The sequence below is a fragment of the Mytilus galloprovincialis genome, chromosome 13 (genome assembly GCF_965363235.1).
Source record: "Mytilus galloprovincialis chromosome 13, xbMytGall1.hap1.1, whole genome shotgun sequence".
Classification (NCBI taxonomy): Eukaryota; Metazoa; Mollusca; class Bivalvia; order Mytilida; family Mytilidae; genus Mytilus; species Mytilus galloprovincialis.
This window is the reverse complement of record NC_134850.1, coordinates 64,857,906-64,882,612: the sequence shown is the minus strand read 5'-3', so window position 1 is coordinate 64,882,612 and position 24,707 is coordinate 64,857,906. Positions and strand designations below refer to the sequence as shown.

The 24,707-nt window shown below is 31.5% G+C and overlaps 1 protein-coding gene across 3 annotated transcripts in view; it reads right to left on the bottom strand.

The window, feature by feature from the left end:
- Positions 1-3,381: 3,381 nt before the first annotated feature.
- LOC143057757 (coatomer subunit beta'-like) overlaps positions 3,382-24,707 on the bottom strand; it is a 34,055-nt gene continuing 12,729 nt past the window's right edge. For 2 of the 3 annotated variants that reach the window (XM_076231140.1, XM_076231142.1), the window contains exons 7-22: positions 20,818-20,917; positions 20,212-20,354; positions 17,950-18,149; positions 17,249-17,448; positions 16,794-16,900; positions 16,159-16,308; positions 15,559-15,689; positions 14,861-15,068; positions 14,555-14,665; positions 13,897-14,111; positions 13,371-13,463; positions 12,543-12,723; positions 11,667-11,822; positions 10,708-10,869; positions 10,393-10,422; positions 3,382-4,131 (exon numbers count right to left, since the gene is read on the bottom strand). In XM_076231140.1, coding sequence (XP_076087255.1) covers positions 4,096-4,131; positions 10,393-10,422; positions 10,708-10,869; positions 11,667-11,822; positions 12,543-12,723; positions 13,371-13,463; positions 13,897-14,111; positions 14,555-14,665; positions 14,861-15,068; positions 15,559-15,689; positions 16,159-16,308; positions 16,794-16,900; positions 17,249-17,448; positions 17,950-18,149; positions 20,212-20,354; positions 20,818-20,917 — 2,223 coding nt within the window. In that variant the 3' untranslated portion in view covers positions 3,382-4,095. The remainder of the gene's footprint in view (positions 4,132-10,392; positions 10,423-10,707; positions 10,870-11,666; positions 11,823-12,542; positions 12,724-13,370; positions 13,464-13,896; positions 14,112-14,554; positions 14,666-14,860; positions 15,069-15,558; positions 15,690-16,158; positions 16,309-16,793; positions 16,901-17,248; positions 17,449-17,949; positions 18,150-20,211; positions 20,355-20,817; positions 20,918-24,707) is intronic. The other variant, XM_076231143.1, reaches the window with a different exon arrangement.

The following is a 24,707-nucleotide window of genomic DNA, read 5'->3' as shown; positions in this document are numbered from 1 at the left end:
AAGAGCGTGGCACTCTCTTAACACGCGACATAGGATATAACGTCCCCATTCTGACCGGACGTGACTCTCTTCTTTGACCATTTTGGATAGTTGTCTCATTGGTAATCACGCCTCATCTCCTTATTTTCATACTTAATATTTACTAGTGGATCAAGGTCAGATGAACCCTATAAGACGGACTAGTATACCGTATAATAATTTTATAAACCAAATATAGATGATCAATTATCTACAGTTTTTGAAAAACTGGCCTCATAAAAAGATTAAGCCATGAAACTGAAGTCAAGGTAAGATCCTAGTTAAAAATGTACAGTGTACAAGGAAAAATGAATCCAGTATATAGTGAGCCCTGTTATCAGGCATCATTTTGCTAACAGAAAATAGTGCCGACTTAGACAAACCAGAAGTCAAATTACTAAAACAAAATACAGTATGAAATATTAATTAAGTCTAGATTTATTCATCGATCGCTATTGTTGAATAGTACAAACGAGATCATGCCTACCTGGAGAAAATGGAAATAAAACCTGTAATTACTGTGTAACACATATTAAAATGTACTTATCTTTTGCTGTTCACACTCAACCTAATTTAAGTTTACGAGATAACCACAAAAAAACTTAAAATTTACATTTCAGGGGCTGCAACTCCAAAACAGTTTGAAAAATTTATGCAATTTTTAAAGAAGTTAAATTCAGCTTTTTGCTCGTTTAAATGAGCCCTAATCCTTTCTAGAAAAAAGCACACAAAATTGGAATATTGGTATTTCAGGCATAATAATTTCAACAGGTTAACTGAATTTTTCTGAAACTCTCAAACGAGATCCTTAAGTTTACGCAGGAACATATATATTAACTTAAATATACTGTTCCCAGCCTTATCTTTGGAAATAAATGGAGAATGTGTCCATGGGACACAGATAAAATTATTTTATGTGGTAATAATCATTGTATATAAGTTTCATAACATTTGTTTGAGGCAAACTTAACTTAGAGATTGGAAACCCAAACATTTAGCATGTTTTCCATTTGTAAAGGGGCATAACTCTAGAATGGTAAAAGTGACACTACCCAAATTCTGACTTGATTTATGTTTTGCGGTAATAATCATTGCATATAAGTTTCATAACATTTGTTTGAGGCAAACTTAACTTAGAGAACGGAAACGCAAATATTTAGCAATTTTCCATTTGTAAAGGGGCATAACTCTAGAATGGTAAAAGTGACTACCCAAATTCTGACTTGATATATGTTTTGTGGTAATAAGCAGTGTGTATAAGTTTCATAACATTTGTTTTAGGCAAACTAAAATCAGAGAACAGAAACAAAATAATCAGCAATTTTTCAATATATAAAGGAGCATAACTCAAAAATGGTAGAACTAACACTACCCAAATTCAAACTTGATCTGTTTTTTGTGGTAATAATCATTGCATATAAATAACCTGAAATTTTTTTGAGGCAAACTAAAATTAGAGAACGGAAACAAAAATTTCAGCAATTTTTCCAGTTGTAAAGGGGCATAACTCTAGAATGGTAAAAGTGACACTACCCAAATTCTGACTTGATTTATGATTTACGGTAATAATCATTGCATATCAGTTTCATAACATTTGTTTGAGGCAAACTAAACTTAGAGAACGGAAACGCAAACATTTAGCAATTTTCCATTTGTAAAGGGGCACAACTCTAGAATGATAAAAGTGACACTACCCAAATTCCGACTTGATATATGTTTTGTGGTAATAAGCAGTGTGTATAAGTTTCATAACATTTGTTTAAGGCAAACTAAAGACAGAGAACAAAAACAAAATAATCAGCAATTGTTCCATATATAAAGGGGCATAATCCAAGAATGGTAGAAGTAACACTACCCAAATTCAAACTTGATCTGTGTTTTGTGGAAATAATCATTGAATATATAAAGTTACCTGACATTTTTCAGGCAATTTAAAGTAAAGAGAACAGAAACAAAAATTTCAGCAATTTTCCATTTGTAAAGGGGCATAACTCTAGAATGGTAAAAGTGACACTACCCAAATTCTGACTTGATTTATGTTTTGTGGTAATGAGCATTTTGTATAAGTTTCGTAACATTTGTTTGAGGCAAACTAAAGTTAGAGAACAGAAAACTATTTTGAGATGTACAGACGGACAGATATACAGACAGAGTGGAACCAAGTGCTCCGCAGGACTCAGCTTTATACGACCGCAGAGGTCTAACCCTGCACAGTTGGGGCAAGTATGGACTCAACATTTAAGCTTGATACAGCTCTGAATTTAGATTGTGATCAAAATTTTAACATAATATTGGTTTCTGACACAAAACAAATGTCAAGCTCTTACAAATCTATTGCACAACTTTGTGCAATTAAAGATTTCTACTACAAACTTTTCAAAAATTGGGAATTTGAGAAATTTGGAGAAAAAAAATTGAAAACTACTACCACCCGCCTTTTTTTAAAAAATTTATCCAAAACCTGTCATTTCTTTATACATAATTTACAAGAAGGGTGAGGGAGGTAAATCTGAACATGCCCAACATTGTGTTTGTTTTTGAATTACCTACCTTCACTGCTTTTAAGTTGTCTTAATTGTCCATTGACCAGAAAAAAAAGTTTTTACCCCTTTTTTGCCCCTAATTACAAAACATTTTGAGCCATAACCCTCCAAAGTCAATACTAACCATCCCTTCATGGTATGGAAAATTGTGGTCTAATTTCAGAGAGATTCATACACTTAAACACAAGTTATTGTTCTGGTATAAATTTATAAAGATCCGTAACTAAAACTTAAGTTATTCTGGAAACTAAATGCGTCCTCGGACTACGACGCAGGTGACATGAAAGCATTATACAACGCAAATTTTGTTTGCAGTCGTATAAAAAGCCCATATGGGAAATAAATAGAGTGGAAATTGGCCCTTTTCTGCAGATCAAAATCCTGATAGTTTATAATATGGACTGACAGACAGATAATTTGGTAAAACACTATGCCTCATTCATTTCTTGGTGGGAGAATATTTAAATTTCTGAAAAGTACTCATCTTTGGCATCTTTTCCTGTATTCGAATGTTTACATTTTTGTCTTGCATATTTTAGGATTTGAGCATTGCTCGTGAAAGAATATCCACACACTTGTATTCAGTAAGAATTTTATTCAACGTGCCAACCATACAGACTGGAATAGGTGTTGTATATAATATGCATTAAAATGGAAAAAATAAGGACAGGAAGAAAATTTGATTATAAAGAACTTCATTACTATATCTATGATTGAAGCCTTCACAGAATTCAAAATGGTGACTTCTCTTTGTTAATCCAATGAATTTTCAGTTCAGATAGATGTTTTGTTTATGTAAGATAAATAATAAGACATAATATAAGTTTCATCGTTTATTTTACTCTTCCCCTTTTTCACATTACAGTATCATATACAATATCTCATTTGGAAACAAACTAAGAAATAAATACCTATTTATAACATATCAAATGTCAAATACTTCATTCAGTCAAGTATTTTCGAATTTTTATTTCAGTGTTAAAAACACTAAGAATATTTCACTATACATAATTATTACACATCCAAAAACAACTGAGTTTTCAAGAGCATCTTAGTAAGTGGGAATGACTTCAATCATTAAACCTGGATTTTTTAAATAATATTGCAGTAACATCTTCAACCAGAGGGGTTTAATGCAAAGTATTGCTGTCTTACAAAATAAAATGTAGGGTTCCATAAAATTTCTCTTCGTTTGGGTAAATATGGTTAGTTTTTTTATATGGTATTAAAACTGTTGATTTAATGGATAAGTTTTTTTTAGCCTTCAACATTATTTTCTATTGCACTAAATGTACTAAGTATGGTTGAAATTCCAAGTTGTATTATTTACTTAATATAGCTTGTTCTGTCTTGTAACATAAAAACATATATTTCACAATAGAAATTCATTATTCCATGACATTAAAATATGAAGACAATAACAGAGCACTTAATAATAAATATTCTTTCAACAAATGTCATACAATGTTTATGATTGGTGAAATGTAACAATGTCTATGATTGGTTCATTTCCTGATCACATGATTATAAGAGTTCAATCCTCCAGTAGGTCTTCATCTAAATTCACATCCTGAAAAGATATAAAAATAAACTTTTACAATGGATATAGTATGATATATCATCTTTCCAAATATGGAATACAAAAGTAGTCTGTGACTTTATAATGTTACAAGCTGGACATAAACATAAGAGTATCTCAAATTAAGAATTTCAGCTACGAAACTATGAAAGGTTTTCAATACACTTGACATCTTCCCAAATTTATTTTCAAGAGAAATTCAATATAAATCTCCAATCCAAGCCAGCGGAATCTTAAAAGAGGTTGGTAGAGGGTTATTTTTTGTGCAATATTTTCTGCCTTTTTATTTCATGTATTTTCGTGTTTTGTGGTTTTAATTTTTCATTTTCCCGTGTTTGGTTTAATGTGCATGCTTCGTGTTTCACCTTATATAATTTTCCGTGCTTCATGTGTGTACTCTTAATTTCTCCTGATTGTCCCACATTTGATTAACCAGGTGCTCCGCAGGGCGCAGCTTTATACGACCGCAGAGGTCGAACCCTGAACAGTTGGGGCAAGTATGGACAAAACATTCAAGCATGATACAGCTCTGAATTTGGATTGTGATCAAATTTTTGACATTACATGGTTTTTTTTACACAAAACAAATGCCAAGATTTTACAAATCAATTAAAGATTTCTTCTTCAAACTTTTTAAATCTAAAATTAAATAGTTGACACAGCATAGGTTTCTGACACAGAATGAATGTGGTCTAATGAACTTAAAAGGTTTTTTTTGCCTTTGAGCAAATCACTATGCTGTTGAATATTAATCCTCTCAAAAAAATGTTTGAAGAAATTTTCTTTTTATTTATGAAATCTGAAATGAGAAAAATTTAACCCCCCCCCCTTTTTTTCACATCCCCGTTTCCCTTTTTCAAAACTGATATCAATTCAAATTTCTAATGGAGTTTGCAACAATAACTACTCATTTAAATACATCATAAAATATTAAGATGTAAAAAAACTGCTTGTTATCACTGAATGGTAAAGATTATTTAAATTTATCAGTTGGTAGTAAAAAGTGTATATACATTGTATATTGTATATAACAAAGATTTAAGTTGATTCTGGACAAAGAAAGATAACTCCAATTAAAAAAATTCTTGCTATTGCACAAATAGGATATTTCTTGCTTACTATTCTGGACAAAGAAAGATAACTCTAATTAAAAAAAAATTTGCTATTTCACAATATTGTGCAATTAGATATTTCTTGCCATTGCACAATACTGTGCAATTGAAAAGACTTGCTATTGCACAATACTTAATATAATAATTTTAGATCCTGATTTGGACCAACTTGAAAACTGGGCCCATAATCAAAAATCTAAGTACATGTTTAGATTCAGCATATCAAAGAGGCCCAAGAATTCAATTTTTGTTAAAATCAAACTTAGTTTAATTTTGGACCCTTTGGACTTTAATGTAGAATTTGAAATTTGAAAACAGGACCAAAAATGAAGAATCTACATACACAGTTAGATTTGGCATATCAAAGAACCCCAAGGATTCAATTTTTGATGAAATCAAACAAAGTTTAATTTTGGACCCTTTGGACCTTAATGTAGACCAATTTGAAAACTGGACCAAAAAAACTTTAATAATCAAGAATCTAAGTACATTTTTAGATTCAACATATCAAAGAACCCAACCGATTCATTTTTTGTCAAAATCAAACTAAGTTTAATTTTGGACCCTTTGGACCTTAATGTAGACCAATTTGAAAACGGGACCAAAAGTTGAGAATCTACATATACAGTTAGATTCGGCATATCAAAGAACCCCAATTATTCAATTTTGATGAAATCAAACAAAGTTTAATTTTGGACCCTTTGGGCCCCTTTTTCCTAAACTGTTGGGACCAAAACTCCCAAAATCAATACCAACCTTCCTTTTATGGTCATAAGCCTTGTGTTTAAATTTCATAGATTTGTATTTACTTATACTAACATTATAGTGCGAAAACCAAGAAAAATGCTTATTTGGATCCCTTTTTGGCCCCTAATTCCTAATCTGTTGGGTCCTAAACTCCCAAAATCAATACCAACCTTCCTTTTGTGGTCATAAACATTGTGTTTAAATTTCATAGATTTCCATTTACTTAACCTAAGGTTATTGTGCAAAAACCAAGAAAAATGCTTATTTGGGCCCTTTATTGGCCCCTTATTCCTAAACTATTGAAACCAAAACTCCCAAAATCAATCCCAATCTTTCTTTTGTGGTCATAAACCTTGTGTCAAAATTTCATAGATTTCTACTAACTTAAACTAAAGTTATGGTGCGAAAACCAAGAAAATGCTTATTTGGGCCCTTTTTGGCCCCTTATTCCTAAAATGTTGGGACCAAAACTCCCAAAATCAATACCAACCTTCCTTTTATGGTCATAAACCTTGTGTTAAAATTTCATAGATTTCTATTCACTTTTACTAAAGTTAGAGTGCGAAAACTAAAAGTATTCGGACGCCAGACGACGACGACGACGACGACGCCGACGCCAACGTGATAGCAATATACGACGAAAATTTTTTCAAAATTTGCGGTCGTATAAAAAGTAAACCGGGACTAAATTCAAAGTCAGACCGAGATTGTATTAAATTATGTGTTCCCAGGCTATTAACTTATGAATAATATTTTTCTTTCAAATCAGTTGAAACTAGCGGACCCTAAAATGTGACTGCAGGGTCCTCATGTCTATTAGTAATGACTGCATGATCTCCGAAAACGGCTGAGTTATAACTTCTATTACTTTTTACCTTGATATTTATGTTATTTGATGTTCAGAGCCCTCCTCCCCTCTCTCCCCCTCCCCTAACCACCCTCTTAAAATAGCCATGTACCAATTAAAATCTTAGTTCCTTCCCATAAATGAAAATTTAATTCATACTTTATGTTGTATATTGCTAAAAAATCATAAAAGGAACAACATTGTAAAAATTCATTTACAGTTTTTGATTTGAAAAAGTATCATGGTGTATCATGAAAATTTCTTAGTGATCAGCATATGTTTTTAAATGCAGTTTCATGTCTACAAATTAAAGCACAAATTGATTAGGAATCCCCTCCAACAGCAATAAATCTTTGCAACAGTAAGATACAAATTGTTGCAACAGTGTAAATACTGATAAATGCTTTTGTGTATTTTTTATCATTTTTTTTACATCAGGAATAAGAATTGAAAAAAAAATCTTTTGAAAAAAGTATTCAATAAAGTTGTACTGTATCTACTGTCCTTTTTCAATTAAAGTTTTCATCGTATTTTAAATTGTGATGTCGATAGCCTGTCTGTGAACCCTGACTGACCCTTCTAATAAACTGTTGCCAGTATTTCCATAGCAAATGAACTTTGTAACTGCTCTATGAACTATCCCTAACCCAAGCAGCTGAATTAATTTTACATAAAATTAGAGATGTGAGATTTAAAGTTGTTGCAAAAAATAATTTTAAGTAAAAAAAAGAATGAAAATATAAGAGGGAACTGCATTTCAACAATTGTTTATTTCAGACATTTCAGCAACTCTTTTGAGGTAAAAGCCGAAATTTTACAAAAACCATTACATTTAGTGTACTGTAGTTTGATCGATATAATTTATATTCGGAATCATTCCCTGGACAAATAAGTTTATATATGATAGTTGGATAAAACAAATTCCTGTACTTAAATGACACAGTACCACAACAGATATTCCAGATTTATTGAAAAGCTTACACAAATGACCAAAAACAACTTCAAATATTTAAAAGGACAGGAACATGTCTTTATATTTTGTTGATTAACAATTCAAGAGATAATAATTTGGATGCATCATTTATTTTGCTGGGTTTTTATTTGATTTGCTTTGGATCAATTTTTCTAGATTGGTAGAACTCTGATTTGATCACTTGCTTGTAACAATAGAATTGTATACTGATTCAATCCACTTCATATTAGGTAATCTTAATAAGCAAGTCATTTAAATATTTAAGGACAGTAAACTGGGTTGCTAATTTATTCTCTTTTTAAGTTGTCAGTAAAAAAATATAATACAATATAATGCAATGCTATCCACCAGCTTCTTATCATGTTCATAAAAGGTTTAAAGGTCACTGGGGTTAAATATATACATATTTTAAATGATGACCAGCTGACACTGGATCGTTTTAATACAAAAAATTCATGAATATTAATAAAGGTCCAGTTATACATTATTTGACAGTTGAGAGTACATTTCTAAATGACAAGTAAAGGCAAAACATACATAATTTTGCAGTACTTAAATTTGTACAAATTTGGAAATCATTACAGTTCTTCTATTAAAGCATGCAAAACAAACAATTGATCAACTTGCTTGCTATATTTGTTTGGATGTTTGTAAACAACAGGTAGGTAGTCTATTTCAGTCTGTTTACTATTTACTGGAATATGATTGGACAATTAACATTAAATTCATTTCACGTCGATTCTTATTGTCCATTGACTCCATTCAAATCCCAGTATATATAAAAACAGACAGAAACTCTGCCTACCTATATTTTGCAAACAACCAAGCAAACTTAGCCAGCAGGTTGATCAATGTTTTGTTTTGCATGCTTTTATAGAAGAACTGTAAACTGCATCTGAATATTGAAAATAATGGAGAAGGACACAGATCTGATGATGCCCAAGCTTGCATACAACATTATAAAGGGACAAGCACATTAAAAGAGACGCTACCCAAATTTGATCTGAATTTTGTGGTAATAAGCATTGTGTATAAGTTTCATGACATTTGGTCGAGGCAGACTCAAGTTAGAGAACGGAAAATAATTTTGGGACGTACTTACATATAGACTGACTAGGGTAAAACTTAATGTCCCCTCCGCTACAGCGGGAGCGTAAAAAAATTTGTATAGCTTGTATAGGGTATATATATGAATACCTACATCATATAGTTTGTATAGGGTATATATATGAATACATCATTTAGTTTGTTAGTAGAAATTTTCAGAACAATCCTTTCATATCATGCTCTCTGGTATCTAAGTGCAAAATGGTGGCTTCTCTTAATTACAAAACTAAACACCCTTAAAATTTATGATGTCATCCAATCAAAACTGTTGTTACAAAATAAATTGCATTAGAAGGAACACATGTTAGGTTAGATTTAACATACAGTGACAAGAAGAACATATAATAAGTTCCCATTAGAACTAATTTCCTAATGCATGTAGAGTAAGACTTTGGTTAGCTTGTTTGCTTTGTCTGTATATTGTATTTACAATTGTAACTGAGATAACATTCATTCAAATTTAGATATAATATATACAGGTTTAACTCTGCCTATTGATATTGGTTGCAGATGTCATAGCAAGCAATCCAACCGACGTTTTACTCTACATTAGCTGGAAATTCCCCCAACACACTAAGGTTATCTATGCCTCACTCAGTCAGCATTAATATTGATTGACTTTTTTCAGGCACCAGACGAGTATTAGTATTATGTATATATTTTGAATAATTAATAAATATCGTATAAAGTATCAATTAATTATTATGTTAATACATTAAAATGAGGGATGCATTCATCCAGCACCCAAAATCTGTAACCAATTTCAAATTTCAGATTAAGTAATGAACAAAAATATGGAAAACTTTTTTGGCACAATTTAGGAATGTATTTTTCTCAGGCAAATCTCTAAATCTTCATCAAGGTTTGGCTGTGATTTTTGTTCTATTTTTTTTTTAGCATTTTCAATAAGGGATTAGATTCAAGATTCCTAAACATTTTGGTTTTGAAAATTACTGAAGTTATTTTATAGTAAAACTGTGGTAGAATGGCAGTAAAACTGCGGTAGGATGGCAGTTGTTTTTAAATGTACATTGTACATATAAATATTCATTTCATTTCCTTGAATCTGAATAAACACATGATCATGAGTAACAAGGGTTACATTCATTTGAAGGCTCAACATCCAACTATTAATTGAGTAAATGTTAATTAATTTCTCTGAAGGAATGATAATGGTAAATAATAATTGTTAATACATTGTTAAAAAAGATTTGTCTAACAACCAACCAAACCTGGGTCAAATAGGAAGTATATAATAATAAGGGACCTGTCCAACAACCAAGCAAGATGTTTGTTAATGAAAATATTCAATAACAGATCAATAAACTGTTTAAAATGCAGGTGCCTCAACATTTTGATAATGAAGAACTCTTTACAAAGGGAAGTAATCCAATACTCCTTTACAAGAACTAACTAAAACTACAGAAATATAAACTGCCATGCAGAAAACAGGTGCCCTTTCTTACCTCTGATAAAATTTTTTGGTCATCAATTCCCTAAAATGTAACAACTAAATAAACATGTGGAACTTCAACAAATCTATATTTGGGTTAAATGGAATTCTAACTAATGAAAAAATAACCATAAACTTTCATATGCTGATAATGAAAAAGTAAAACATCAAATTTAATAACAGAATATGAATGTTTAAAGGTCACCCTAGACTCTGGGCAGCTACTCTTACTATAAAGCAAGCTCTAACTTTCTGAGTCATCCTACACATACTACATGTATTATCATATGTTGCCAAACAGCTAAAAATAATCCTTTTATAAACTTACAGATGTATCTATATCATCATCAAATTTCATATTTTCTAAATCCAGTTCTAGTTCTTTCTCTATATCATCCATGCCTGCCTGTGATAGAGGTTTCCCTGAGGGTTCAGGTGGGGGCTCTGTAGTCTGTTTGGGTTCTGTAGATTGTTTAGGTGTAGCAGGCTTCTGTAATTATACAACAAAACACTTGGAGAACAATTCCTAGACATTATTGGATGTTTTATGTTGTGGTTCATAGGTACACTGTTTCAACAGAATAGCTTAAATTTTTTCAATGTTAACTAATTCTTTATCTAAAATAACATTGTTATATTATATAAATCTGGTCATTAGTTTTCATGCACATTTTGTCATGTCAATGATGTCAGGACCTTTTAAAGCGATTAATATTGGTTTTCTCATTGTTGAAGTGTATGGTGACCATAACTGCTAACATCCATTTCATTTGAACTCTGGTTGATAGTTGTCTTATTGCAATTATATCATACTCCTCAAATAAGAATGTTGACATAGTGAATTGATTGTAGATTGCCCCTCCCCTTCCCCCAGTTTCACATATAGTGGATTCATTTAATTTTGTGGACATCAATTTTCATGGATTGAGGGAAACTTGCATTTTCTGGGATATTTGATATCATGGTTTTGCAACATATAAAGCCTCTAGAAAATTTGTAACTCATTGAACATTTAAATTCGTCAATCACCTGAACCCATAAAACCCACGAAAATTGGTATCCAACAAAAAATAATCAATCCACAGTATATGGTATATGAGTTTTCTCATTGTTGAAGATTGCATGGTGACCATAATTGCTAGCATTCATTTCATTTAAACTCTGGTGGAATGTTGTCTCATTGGCAATAATATCATACTAATTTAAAAAAATGTCGACATGGAGATTGAATTAATGATTGCCCCTCCCCCTTTCCCCCAAGCTTCACATATGGTATTACATCCGTACCTGAGTAACTTGAGATACTGGAACGTCCTCTGCCTCTTTGAAATCCTCCTCCTCCTCCTCCTCTTCGTTTTCTTGTAACGTATCTGATACAAAAACAAATGAACCACTTTGTTCAGCAGCCTGCATCTCTTCTACTGGGTTACGTTCGTGATTAGACTGGAAAAAAATATAACAAGTGTAATAGTTGCCACTCTTTAACAAGGTTTAAGCCAGGATTAGATTTGTATAAAAGATTGAAAAGAGATCTATATTTGGTCCCTTGTGGATAATTGTCTCATTGGCAATCATACTACATTTGCTTTTAATATATGGTGTACTAAACCATGATACAAAATACCTATTGGCACCTACCATAATGTACAACACTTAACAATGTATTAAGGTAAAACATGACTGGTTTCAATCTAATATCTTTATTCTCATAACAATTGCAGATACTTAGGTACAGCAAGAGTGCAAAATATGTACATGAATATGTTCATCATAATCATTGCAATTACAGGGTAATTTTCAAGTCAGGAATATGAAAGTTGTTATCCAATCATGAAATGAATGTGAGCTTTTGATTTGGCCATTTGATTAGGGACTTTCCATTTTGTATTTTACCTGGAGTTCAGTGGTTTTTTTTTTATTTTACTTTATTCATATGATTAACCTGTATTTTGTTTGTAATATTATGAAGTCTCACTTTTCATAATTTTTCAAGACATTGAGACTCATAACAATTTATTGGAATAATAAAACATGAAAGACTAGTCCACAACTCATAGAACTAAAATCTTTTGTCCTAATCTGTAACAAGGGACTTAATAAAGCTGAAAGTAAACCAATGGATACAAACATCTTGCCTCCAATCAACAATTAATAAAAACTTACAGGAACTTGTGGGTATTTATTAGCTGGTATTAAACTTTTTCTTTGTGGTCGTAGAAACTGTTCTGTTTTCTGTGCCTCAACAAAGCCAGGGAACAAGTTCTCATATTCCTCTGGATCAGCCAATGAATTAGCTGCCTTGTTGTTTACACTGCCTAAATTCTCCCGCCATAATTGTACAACCCTGTAAAGGAAACAAGATTTATTAATTAGTGTATAAGCTTAATATTTTTAATTTCATATCTGATCGTAACAAATTAGAAATATATTTTTTTCAGGTCTGTACAATTCTGGTAAACAGTTTTAAGATTCACATATTACTACTAGAAAATTATGTAAAAGAACAGAACTTTAACAGGGAATATTTGTGAAGACTGTATTGTATGTTGACCCCTATATGTCTATTGATAATTAAAAACTTTGAATAACTGTCTGACTGATGTAATCTCTTTTATACACAACTTTAAATAACACTACAGTTTTCTTACCTTATTAATTACCTTGTTTATTCCAAAAAAATAAAACTATATTATGTTTGAAGTAAATTGTATCATGCATGACTATCTAATTTATATTTTCAATGAATCAAAAAACCTGCTTTTACCTAATTTGACATATATTTTAAAAGGTTCACATACTTAATTCCAAGATGATGTGACCTTTCTATGGTTAACTACATTAAACCTTATCTTTATCCAGAAGCAGGACTAACAGGAAAAAATAATGCACAACAAATGTAGATGGGACATAATAAAGCTAGATATTTTTTCAAACAGATTTTCTGTGTACATGAAACAAAATTTCAAGATTTGATTACGATAAGCTTGTTACCTGGAGACTTGACTAGGTAGGTATGTTCTGGAGAAGAATGCAGCTTCAGGCAATCTCCCTGTGTTTATCAAAACCTCTAAACATTCTTCCAATCTGAAATAAAATAGTGTAATGTTATAGTCACAGGTTTCAGTTGATACTCCTTACATATGCAAATTGAACAAATCTTTGTATCAATTAGATGAAAATGACAATCATATTTGGGGGAATCTTCCATTTTTTTTCATTAGAGAAATTTTCTTTGTATTTCAAATGAGTCCAACATATATTGACAGTTCTATTTGTTTTAGATATTGTAAAATATTAATGACATTATATCAAAATCCTCAAAAAAATTGTATTATAACCTGACCAAAAAATCTACATATAATTTCATGCTCCAACCCTATTAAAATGAATAGATGTGGTATGATTGCCAATGAGACAACTATCCACCAGAGTTAAAAGTGGTAGTAAGCATGTATAGGCCACCATATGACTTCAATATCTAGTTCCTTTCACCCTCCTTAATTCTATCTTCACCTACCTTCCCAGTGAGAAGTACGATAAGAATGCCACATTATTTTGTCCAGATTTTTCAGCTGTCTGTGCAAGTTTGGCCACCATGCCAACATTTCCTGCCGAGGTGGCAAGAAGTAAGAGACCACCATAGTCGTTGGCATTGTGTAGACATTCCTGGGCCAGTCCAAACTCACATTTACTAATGGCTAACTCAGCCAACTGTTTCCATTTTTGTTCACTCTGGAAAAATATCAAGAATTAGAATAAATATTACACTCAAGTCTAATGTGTATTTGACAACAAAATAGTTTCCTATTGAAATAAGCAAGAATACTTAAACCCAGTTGTTAAATTGAAAAACATTGTAAATTTAAGACACTGACAACATTTTATCTATTGGAGTTGTCAGCTTCAACCGAAGACCTAAATTTATCTTGAATGCCCCCACTGTAGGTAATGGGAGCATTAAGTGTTACCCTTCCATCTTTTTCATTCTCATTGCAAAACTTAAATAAGTCATTCATATTATCAGACACATGTTTTGTAATTTAAGACATTTTCTCAGAAATCAAAACGCATATGTCTTGAGTAGAAAGTTTCAAGTTATTTGTATTCAGGATAGTTTTCTTTATTTATGTACCAAATTATGTCTTCCATAGATAAAAAAAGATGACATAATTTACCTCTGTTTCTTTGGCTATTTCATAAGCAGCTTTTAATTCTCCCAACTGTAACGCCAACTCAAACTTATGTTCAGGGTCATAGGTTACTGCCATAGCTTGTGATTTAAATCCCTGAAATTCAAAAAATTTAGCATGAAAGGAACTTTGAGAATCAGTTTTTATGAAAAGATCTTATATATATGAGTTTGTTATTTGCAATCTATATACATACATTGTAGTATAATTTATACAAAGATAAAGTGTATAATTTATACAAAAAGTCTTCCAAAGTTGTTATCATATGAAAACATGAATTATGATTGTTACCTGTTTTTCTAGAAAATGTGCCACTCTTGTTCTGTGTTCTCTAGGAATTGTGGGTAAAACTTTATCAGCCGTCTCAAAATCCCTCCTCATAACAGCAGTCTGATATTCTAACACAGATAACAGTAGAGAGAAACTGACGATATTTAATTCTTTGTCACCCAAATACAATCTGTTGTCTTTAGGTATGTAACCAAGGAGATACATCACTCTGAAATAAGGAAATTATATTCATTTTATCACCTGTTTAAATAACTTTGATTTCAGCATGCACAACATTTTTTTTAAAAAAAGTATCCTTTCTACCATAGGTTTGGACAGTTAAATGTACAAAAGTTTTTAAACATCAAACTAAGATTGGTTTTAAAAATTAATACAGGTAAAATGGTCTACAAACAATTTAGCATTTTTGAAAGGTGTGAACACTTCATCACAAAAATTGCTGAAGAAAAACTGTCACAATAAAAATCAGTGATGACAAATCTGTGCTATCTAAATGCTGTTATTTTCTTATTGGAATTTCAAAGAGTTGTATTTACCCCATCCTTTATTAATGTCTAAATATGCTCAAGTTATAATTTCTCTGCAGCTAGGAAATATTAAATGACTGCTTTATTAGAGGTCAGTAGGCAGGTTATGTGAAGGTCATATTTCTGCCTCTAGTCTAGGATCATGTATTCATATTTTACAATAAAACTCACCTGTCTAAATGTGCCACTGTCACGATCTCTCCACCAACATAGTAATTCAGTCTGTTTACACTGTTTGTATATATAAAACAATCTCCAACCCAGATTCCTGTTTTCACTGTTTCTTCTATTTCACCAATCACCTACATTATAATATTAATTTGAACTTGGATTATAACAGTTAAAATGGAGATGTTAAATCTGATACAATGTGTTAAAATAGTGGCCATTCTGTGTACATTGAAGAATCATCACTTAAAAGTCTGAAGGTGGTTTATATTTCTGCCCCTAATCAATATTCCTTTTACTCCATATTCTCTTACTTTCCATTCTGGTTAAGCTTAAAATAAATAAATTTATAGAACATGTAACCAGAATATTTATAACAAGGTCATTTTGTTGCAGTTAGAATGTGTTTAGGGGAGATAACTTTCAAAATTTTGAAATTTTTCATTTGTTTAAGTGGGTTGACACTGTAAAACACAAATTTTAGGTTAACTGAGAAACTTTTACATTACTTCCCTTAAATAGTTAATTTTTTGATATTATATATTTTGAAAATTTGCAAACATGCAGGAAAAAACTTTAAGAATAAATCATTTATATCTGTACCTCAAAAGCATCTTCAATACCATCCTCTGTGATGTCTTCTTTACTTCCAGAAGATCTGGCATTGTCTACTGCTTCCTGGTTATATTTCAATATAAAGAAGGATTCCTCTGTGGTGATACAAACAAGTTCACCATTTTCACTCCAAAATATCTGTAATATAACAAAAACAAAAAGATTAGATAAATATATAACAGATGTGAATAGTCACTGTTCCTGTGTACAGGACTCATGTTTCTGGATGCCTTCATTAAAATAGAACTGTTCAAAAGTCTTTCACAGGAATGAATGTAGTTGACAAAATTAATCAAATATGGTTGTTTCCTTATAATTTTGTAAGAATAAAAAATAAAATGATGTTTTTTAATTTATGGGTGGTTCGGATCTTTTAATAGTACCTCTTATGCGTTTAATTCTTAAACAGCCATATCAAGCTGAATGCATGGAATGTTAAAAATATAAAATGTTTTAGACCATATCAAACAAGGGTATAAACAATCATGATTGATTGAGCACAGTAATATAGAATTTAATGCCTGTAAATTAACAGACAAATCATGTAAACTTTTGAAGCACTGACTACATACTTGGCTGATGGTACTCTGAATGCTGGTCTGTTTACTCCAGAGTTAACTTACATTTTTAGGTGTGATCTCAATCCTTCTGACTAGTTCTGTTGTATCCCAGTCATAAAATGCCAGTCCACTCACAGATCTAACTCCTAACATATTTCCTCCATAAAGACCTAAAACATAAATAGATTCATAGATATCTACAAATTCAGATATGTACATCTTTCATATCATTTTCACTAAAAATTGAAAAATAAATTTTACTGTAGCAGATCTTTAAAGTTCTTAATTAACGGTCACTTTGTGCACAACATACAGACAAAATGACTCCCTAATGACTTGATAACTTCCTTGAAAGACAATTATATTATAGCCAAAAATTCTTGATAAAAAAAAATAACTAAAGCTATTGCAAAATTCACATTAAGATCTTTTTGACAGACAGTTTATGAAGCTAATCTTAAAAGTATTAAGCTTATATCTTATTATCTGAGAGAGAATATATATTATTAATAAATTACCTTCAGCTCCAAAGTCAGGCTTGAAAGCCTTTTGCTCTTTGAAATTTTTGTAAATTTTTAGCATGCTAGAACTTTCTCTAATGGCGTACACTGAAGAGTCATTACTCCATATAAACTCCTGAGCTGAACCAAAACTTTTGTTTCTAAGAGCCATAGCTGTATATATTATATATTCTCCATCTCCACAAACAACCACAAATCTGAAACAAAATCAAAGTGATGAAAGTACTAATAGACAATGTCAAAAGTAGTTTTACATACACAAACAAATAGACAATTTTCAGCCGTTGTAGTTGGTTGCTGTTTTTCATATTGGTTTTTTGTTTATTGTTTCATCATTTATCAGTGCATTGGTCTTCTCATTTCATCACAAGTGATTACTTGTCATTTGTGTTTTTGGATTGATCTATATTGAAGTTTACTCTATATTGAATTTCAATTATATCAATTGTGGATATATATGATTAACTGTTAGCAATTGTAAACTTTAGTGTAAATTCAGAGCATTTATTTTTTGTGATTTCGTCATTTAGGACTTAAATGCAATTCTATGTTTAATTCAAAATGTGAGTTTAAATGATTGGGATTTTATATATATCTTTATTAAAACCGTCACATATTTTACATTAATAAAAACTTCGCAATAGTTTCTGAATTTACAGTAGTTTATATTATGAGTAATAGTTTGTTCATATAGTTACCTTCCATTGGGGTTGTGAGCAATGGTTTGTGGGTAGATTTCACAACTTCCCATATCTTTAACAGCCAGTGGTAGCCTTTCTCCGTCTTTGATTTCTTGGTCCGCTATAGCTTTGATGTTGGCCTGTTGTATCTCAGAATGTTTGGCCCAGATGATTTTACCACTACTGTCCATAGACATAGCGGGTTCTTCTCTACCCAACTGTTAATAAAAAACATTAATTTTTTCATTAATGTTGTAAAAACAATATTAGGAATCTTTTTTTTTGGATGAAAATTTATCAGTTTCGTAGAAAAGTCTATAAATGAATCAAAAAAATTTAATAAACAAGAGTGCACACGCTGAAATGTCTCGCCTTCTATACAAATCATTGATATTATGTTGATAGTCCTAAGTATAAAGCTAAGCTTTATTACAACTGTCACATAAACTTAACATTAACCAAGATAACTAAACAAAGACCAATGAACCTTGAAAAAGAGGTCCAAGTCAGATGAACCATGCAAGGCAGACAGGTACAGCTAACAATGCTTCTATACAACATATATAGTTGACACACTACTTATAGTTTAAGAAAAATAGACCAAAACACAAAAACTTAACACTGTGCAATGAACCGTGAAAATGAGGTCACGGTTAAATAAAACCTGCTCGACTGACATAAAGATCATAAAATATTTCCATACACCAAATATAGTTGACCTATGGCATATAGCATTAGATAAAAAGACCAAAACTCAAAAACTTAACTTTGACCACTGAACCATGAAAATGAGGTCAAGGTCACATGACATCTGCCCGCTAGACATGTACACTTAACAATCATTCCATACAACAAATATAGTAGACCTATTGCATATGGTATGAGAAAAACAGATCAAAACACAAAAATTTAACTATAACCACTGAACCATGAAAATGAGGTCAAGGTCAGATGACACCTGCCAGTTGGACATGTACACCTTACAGTCCTTCCATACACCGAATATACTAGCCCTATTGCTTATAGTATCTGAGATATGGACTTGACTACCAAAACTTAACCTTGTTCACTGATCCATGAAATGAGGTCGAGGTCAAGTGAAAACTGTCTGACAGACATGAGGACCTTGCAAGGTACGCACATATCAAATATACTTATCCTATTACTTATAATAAGAGAGAATTCAACATTACAAAAAATTTGAACTTTTTTTTTCAAGTGGTCACTGAACCATGAAAATGAGGTCAAGGACATTGGACATGTGACTGACGGAAACTTCGTAACATGAAGCATCTATATACAAAGTATGAAGCATCCAGGTCTTCCACCTTCTAAAATATAAAGCTTTTAAGAAGTGAGCTAACGCCGCCGCCGTAGCCGCCGCCGCAGCCGGATCACTATCCCTATGTCGAGCTTTCTGCAACAAAAGTTGCAGGCTCGACAATAAATGAATCAAAAAAATTTAATTTACAAATGTTTGCATGAATTATTTTCATACTTCAATTTGAATGACCCTGTGGCCTATATATATTTTTTCGTAAGGGATATATAAAGCTTTACATGTATAGTAAATCAAGTGTTAAAGTCAATTAGAAATCTTTTGTTTTCGGTTCATTAATGTTAAAAGAGATTAAAACTTGTGTCCTATCTGCTTATAAAAGCTCATGCACAATAACAGAAAAGAAGACCTTATTAAGAATGAATTAAAAGCTGTCAGTATTGAAGCTAGTTATTCGATCTTTTGAACTGATTAATCTTTGTAGCAGATTCAACCAGGTTAGACTGATTGACAGACATCATTAACATATTTGTACCAAGTGTTGTTTTCATAACAATATCTGTTATGTCCGCTTGCTAGAGATGTCTTCAATGCTAATGAGATTAACTTGAGTTAAAGTCATGATTTCTAATATTGCTTTTCATTTAGAAATACAGTTATGATTTGAGGTATCTATCTGTTGTCTGTAAAATCCATGTTATACAGTGGTCCTCTACATATTCTAATCATATACGTATGCAAGTATGGTAATCAATTTATGAATATAGTTTCCTTAAAATTTTCGCTGTCGTTTTATTTTTGCATTTCAAGTCTTACCGCGAAAATTAAACTGCCGCGAAAATTTCCCTATTTACAGTAATTGAAAAGATTTTCAAACTGATGAATTGAAATCAAATTTTATAGTGATTTCTTTTTACCCGGTAACAAATAAAATGTACAATCTTATAACAAGATGATCAGATAATATTATTCAAGTAATCAATTGTCAAATAGATTCTTACTTTAATCATGATACTGCCTTCATCATACCCTAACGCTACATTATTGGATCCCCTCTGACAGGCAATGGTCCACACTCTCTCTAATCCATAGTTTAATGTACTCTCAAGTCTGTATGTATTGGCATGCCATACCCTAACAGTGCCTGAAAACATATCAAAAAAAGGTATCAATTGTTTACCTCACACCAGACTTTTTTTATATTTCAAAAAAATGAAACAGTTAGAATCCTTGCATCATAATGTGGCATTCCTTCAAAATTACATGAATCGTTTAAAGGTTCTGACCTAAGTTCAGATGACCTTACTAATTGAATTAATTCAAGATCATCTAACCACAATTTTTGTCTCTTTTACTATTAACGAATGAATGGTGTGTGAGGTCTGGAATGATTGTAACCCAAAATAATCTCTTCAAAATATTCTAATTATTTGAGTTGTCTCCCATTTCAGAATATTTTTTTTTTTAAATCAATCAATTCAACAGAACTCTAGTACAAAGAAACATAAAACCATAAAAATAAAAAATTCTTTCATGAATAATAAAATGCTACATATTTTTTAAAGTTTTGTTTTTATCACAGTTTTCTATAATATTATTTTACAAACCATCTTCACTGCCAGTGAGAATTATGGGTAATTCTGGATGGAATCTGACTGCTGAAATGTTCTGTGCATGTCCTTCTAAGGTCTGTACACAGGTTTTATTCTGTAAAAGATCAATTTACCCTTTTAATGTGATTTAAAAATGCAATAAAATTATTAGGTTAACCCTTTCACCGATTGCTGCCCAGACAGAAGCAACTCTGAGACGATGGCTTCTCTGGCTACCATTACTCAAGTGGAAGATCTTCATAATAAATGTCAATAAAAACTTGTTTGTAGATATTTGTGTATTTTTTTCATTCACTAACACCATGTTCACAGTTTTGTTCATGGTTTGATAATTTTTTCTTCATAAAATATTCAAATTTTCGGCATTATCTAGGTGAAATTCTCAAAATTCTGCTCTTTGATCCCAAATCGTAATTTTTAAAAAACCAAAACGGCAAAATTAGGCTGTATAAATTCCTCACATTGAACGATGTCCATTCCAAGTGTTTGGTACATAAAACGACATTTTATGTCAAAAAAGTATACTAGTTTGGCTTCAATTCTTCCATATTCTTTCAAAAATTAAAGAACCTTAGTGAGCGCGCTCACATATCCCACCGTCCCCACATTGTCATTGGAGAAATGAAATAAGTGTAAGAAAGGAAAATTGTATAAGAAAAAACAAGTGAAACTGCGAGCTACTGCTCACTGATGATACCCCCGCCGCAAGTGGATAATATTAATAGTGTAAAAATATGCAAGTGTTCGGTAAACAGGAAGTTGTCGAGTGATGAATCTGGAAACGCATCACACGGTATAGATGACTTATATAAATCCTGAAACCAAATTTCAGAAATCCTTGTATTGTAGTTCCTGAGAAAAATGTGACGAAAATTTTCAACTTGGCTTCTCGCTACATTGAAGACCTGTTGGTGACCCTCTGCTGTTGTTTTTTATTTGGGCGGGTTGTTGTCTCTTTGACACATTCCCCATTTCCATTCTCAATTTTATTTTTTACAGAGTTTGTCTTTAGTGCCGTGTGGAGGCAGTAGAGTGCCTCCCCGTGCTTCAGGTTTATGCTCTTATAATATACTAGATTATGGAGTGTGTGTCTGAGCGAGAACTACTCTAATTCATTACTTTAGGAATATTTATCAAAAAGTAGTATTTCAATATTCAGCCCCATTCTACTATTTAATACTGATAGCATTTGATATTTTTAGCCGAACAAATTTATCCATTTTATATACTTCAATTATTGTATGCTGGTTCATATTCTGGACGCCAATCTTTGCTCCTTTATTATATAATTTTGGAAATTAGTATGGCGTTCATTATCACTGGACAAGTATGTATTTGTTTAGGGGCCAGCTGAAGGACGCCTCCGGGTGCGGGAATTTCTCGCTACATTGAAGACCTGTTGGTGACCCTCTGCTGTTGTTTTTTATTTGGGCGGGTTGTTGTCTCTTTGACACATTCCCCATTTCCATTCTCAATTTTATATCATGTGTAAAATCATACAAGTGTTCGGTAAACAGGAAGTCAATGAATGATGAATCTGAAAACGCATCACACGGTATGGCTGACATATATAAATGTTGATACCAAATTACAGAAAGGGTGGATGTGTAGTTCCTGAGAAAAATGTGACGAAAGTTTCATGGGACGGACGGACTGACAGACAGAGGTAAAACAGTATACCCCCCTTTTTTCAAAGCGGGGGTATAAAAATTGAATCATAATTTTCTGTCAATATGCACATCTACATAGTATGTCGTTATTATCTACAAAGTTTCATGAAATTCTGTTGTGTGGTTTCAGAGGAGTTGCGATGACAAACTGTTGCAGAAGTACATTGAAGCAAATAAGTTCAAAGGAGCATAACTCCTAGAAAGAAAGAAAAAAATCATAATTTCCTATCAATATGCACATCTACATAGCATGTCCTTAAGCCACGGTTTTTTAATTTGTTGCTTTACGGATTTTCCCCATGAAAAAGTCGGGTCGGTCGGTCGGGAAAAAAAAAGAAAAAAAATCATCTTTGAAGACAGAAAAATATGTAAAATCAATATATATTTCACCTTTCTAACAATATGTTTGTTATGCCATTTTATCATCATTTCTTAAATTTTAGTTCAATGAAATATTATTGCTCAGCTGTTATAAACATCGCATGACATTGTCTAATAATTTACAGTAAAAAAAAGGAGGGTGCACGGACAAAGATGAAATTAAATCGTCATTTCAGAAACAAGAAAAATAGATTCGCGTAGCTCTTAATCAATTCCAGAAAACTTGGTGAATAATGATCTTCAAGCACGAAAACTGATCAAGAAAAAAAATGTAAAAACGTCGTACGAAAATAAGTTTCAACACACGTGTCAAAAACCTAATAGACTCGTTCATTGGAAAAACGAGATTATCGGGTCAATCTGTTGTCTCGCATTCCCGTTTTTTATCCAAATGGACGATAATTTTTTTATTATCTATGAAACAAGAAAATTCCAAATGATTTGTTAATATTCAATACTTCAACTTGATGCCTTCAACCTATCCACATTTGGACAAGTCTATTTCTATGAGATGATGCATCTTACGGACTGATGACAAATAAGGGAAACGAACTTATTGTGTAATTGGTTTTAAACACAAGTTTCGTTCCGCAAAATTATTTGTGCAAACGACATTTCAAGGTCAGTTATTATGATAATTGATTTGTCTATATTTAAAAACGTAAACTGGAAGTTTTATTTTTTCACAACAGCAAGTGTTATCAATTTTGTTAGTGATTAATGCATTTCATTTCATAAAAAAAAATTATTTTAATTATTTTTCAGGGATAATGCATTTCTTAGGGTCGGCGGGAATAAAAAAGCATGAAAAGTCAATTTTATTTTTATTCTGGAAATCGGCAAAATCGGGTCGGCGGATCCGTAAACCAACAAATTAAAAAATCCTGGCCTTATTATCTACAAAGTTTCATGAAATTCTGTTGTATGGTTTCAGAGAAATTGCAATGATGAACTGTTGCAGTAGTACATTAAAGTAAATAAGATCAAAGGGGTGTAACTCCTGGAAAAAAAATTGAATCATAATATCCTGTCGATATGCACATCTACGTAGTATGTCCTTATTATCTACAAAGTTTCATGAAATTCTGTTGTGTGGTTTCAAAGGAGTTGCGATGACAAACTGTTGCAGTAGTACATTAAAGTAAATAAGTTCAAAGGGGCGTAACTCCTAGAATCAAAGTGATGGATATCACTCATGGAAAGATTGGAAGAGTAGTTTGAATAATTTCATATCAAGGTATGGTGGGGACAAAAAAAGGACATTAATAAAGCACTAATACTGAAAATTACATTTATTTATGTACTTTTCAACGTAAACAAATTAAAAAAACTTATTCTATTGAAATGTGGATTTTATCTTTCGTGATTGCAAAATTATATATTCACTTCTTCTATATATTCATCTGACTAAAATTGTTAATAGACATTTGTCAAGAGGAATAAAATTTAAAAAATAAATTTTTTGTTATACATGTCTGAGACTCCTGTGTTATAGTAGTCTCAGAACATGTATAATAAATTAAAACTTTTCAAATTTTACTAACTGTTTCAAGCCAATTACTGATAAAAAAAAAATATAAGTGAACTAACCTAAATTGTTGATTTTAAAGTTACAGATGATTATTGGAAATTTATCAAGTAAATTATAGACCTTACTTGAATACCTTTACATTTTTTTTTAAAGATCTTGTTAATTCTAAATTAATCATTTATCTTTCTGACATAGTTTACAGAGTCACTTTTGTAAATTCACTTTATGTAGTGTAGATCAAAAGTAATGGGCAATGGATAAATCTATCATCCTTATATGTATACAAACACCTAATATATATA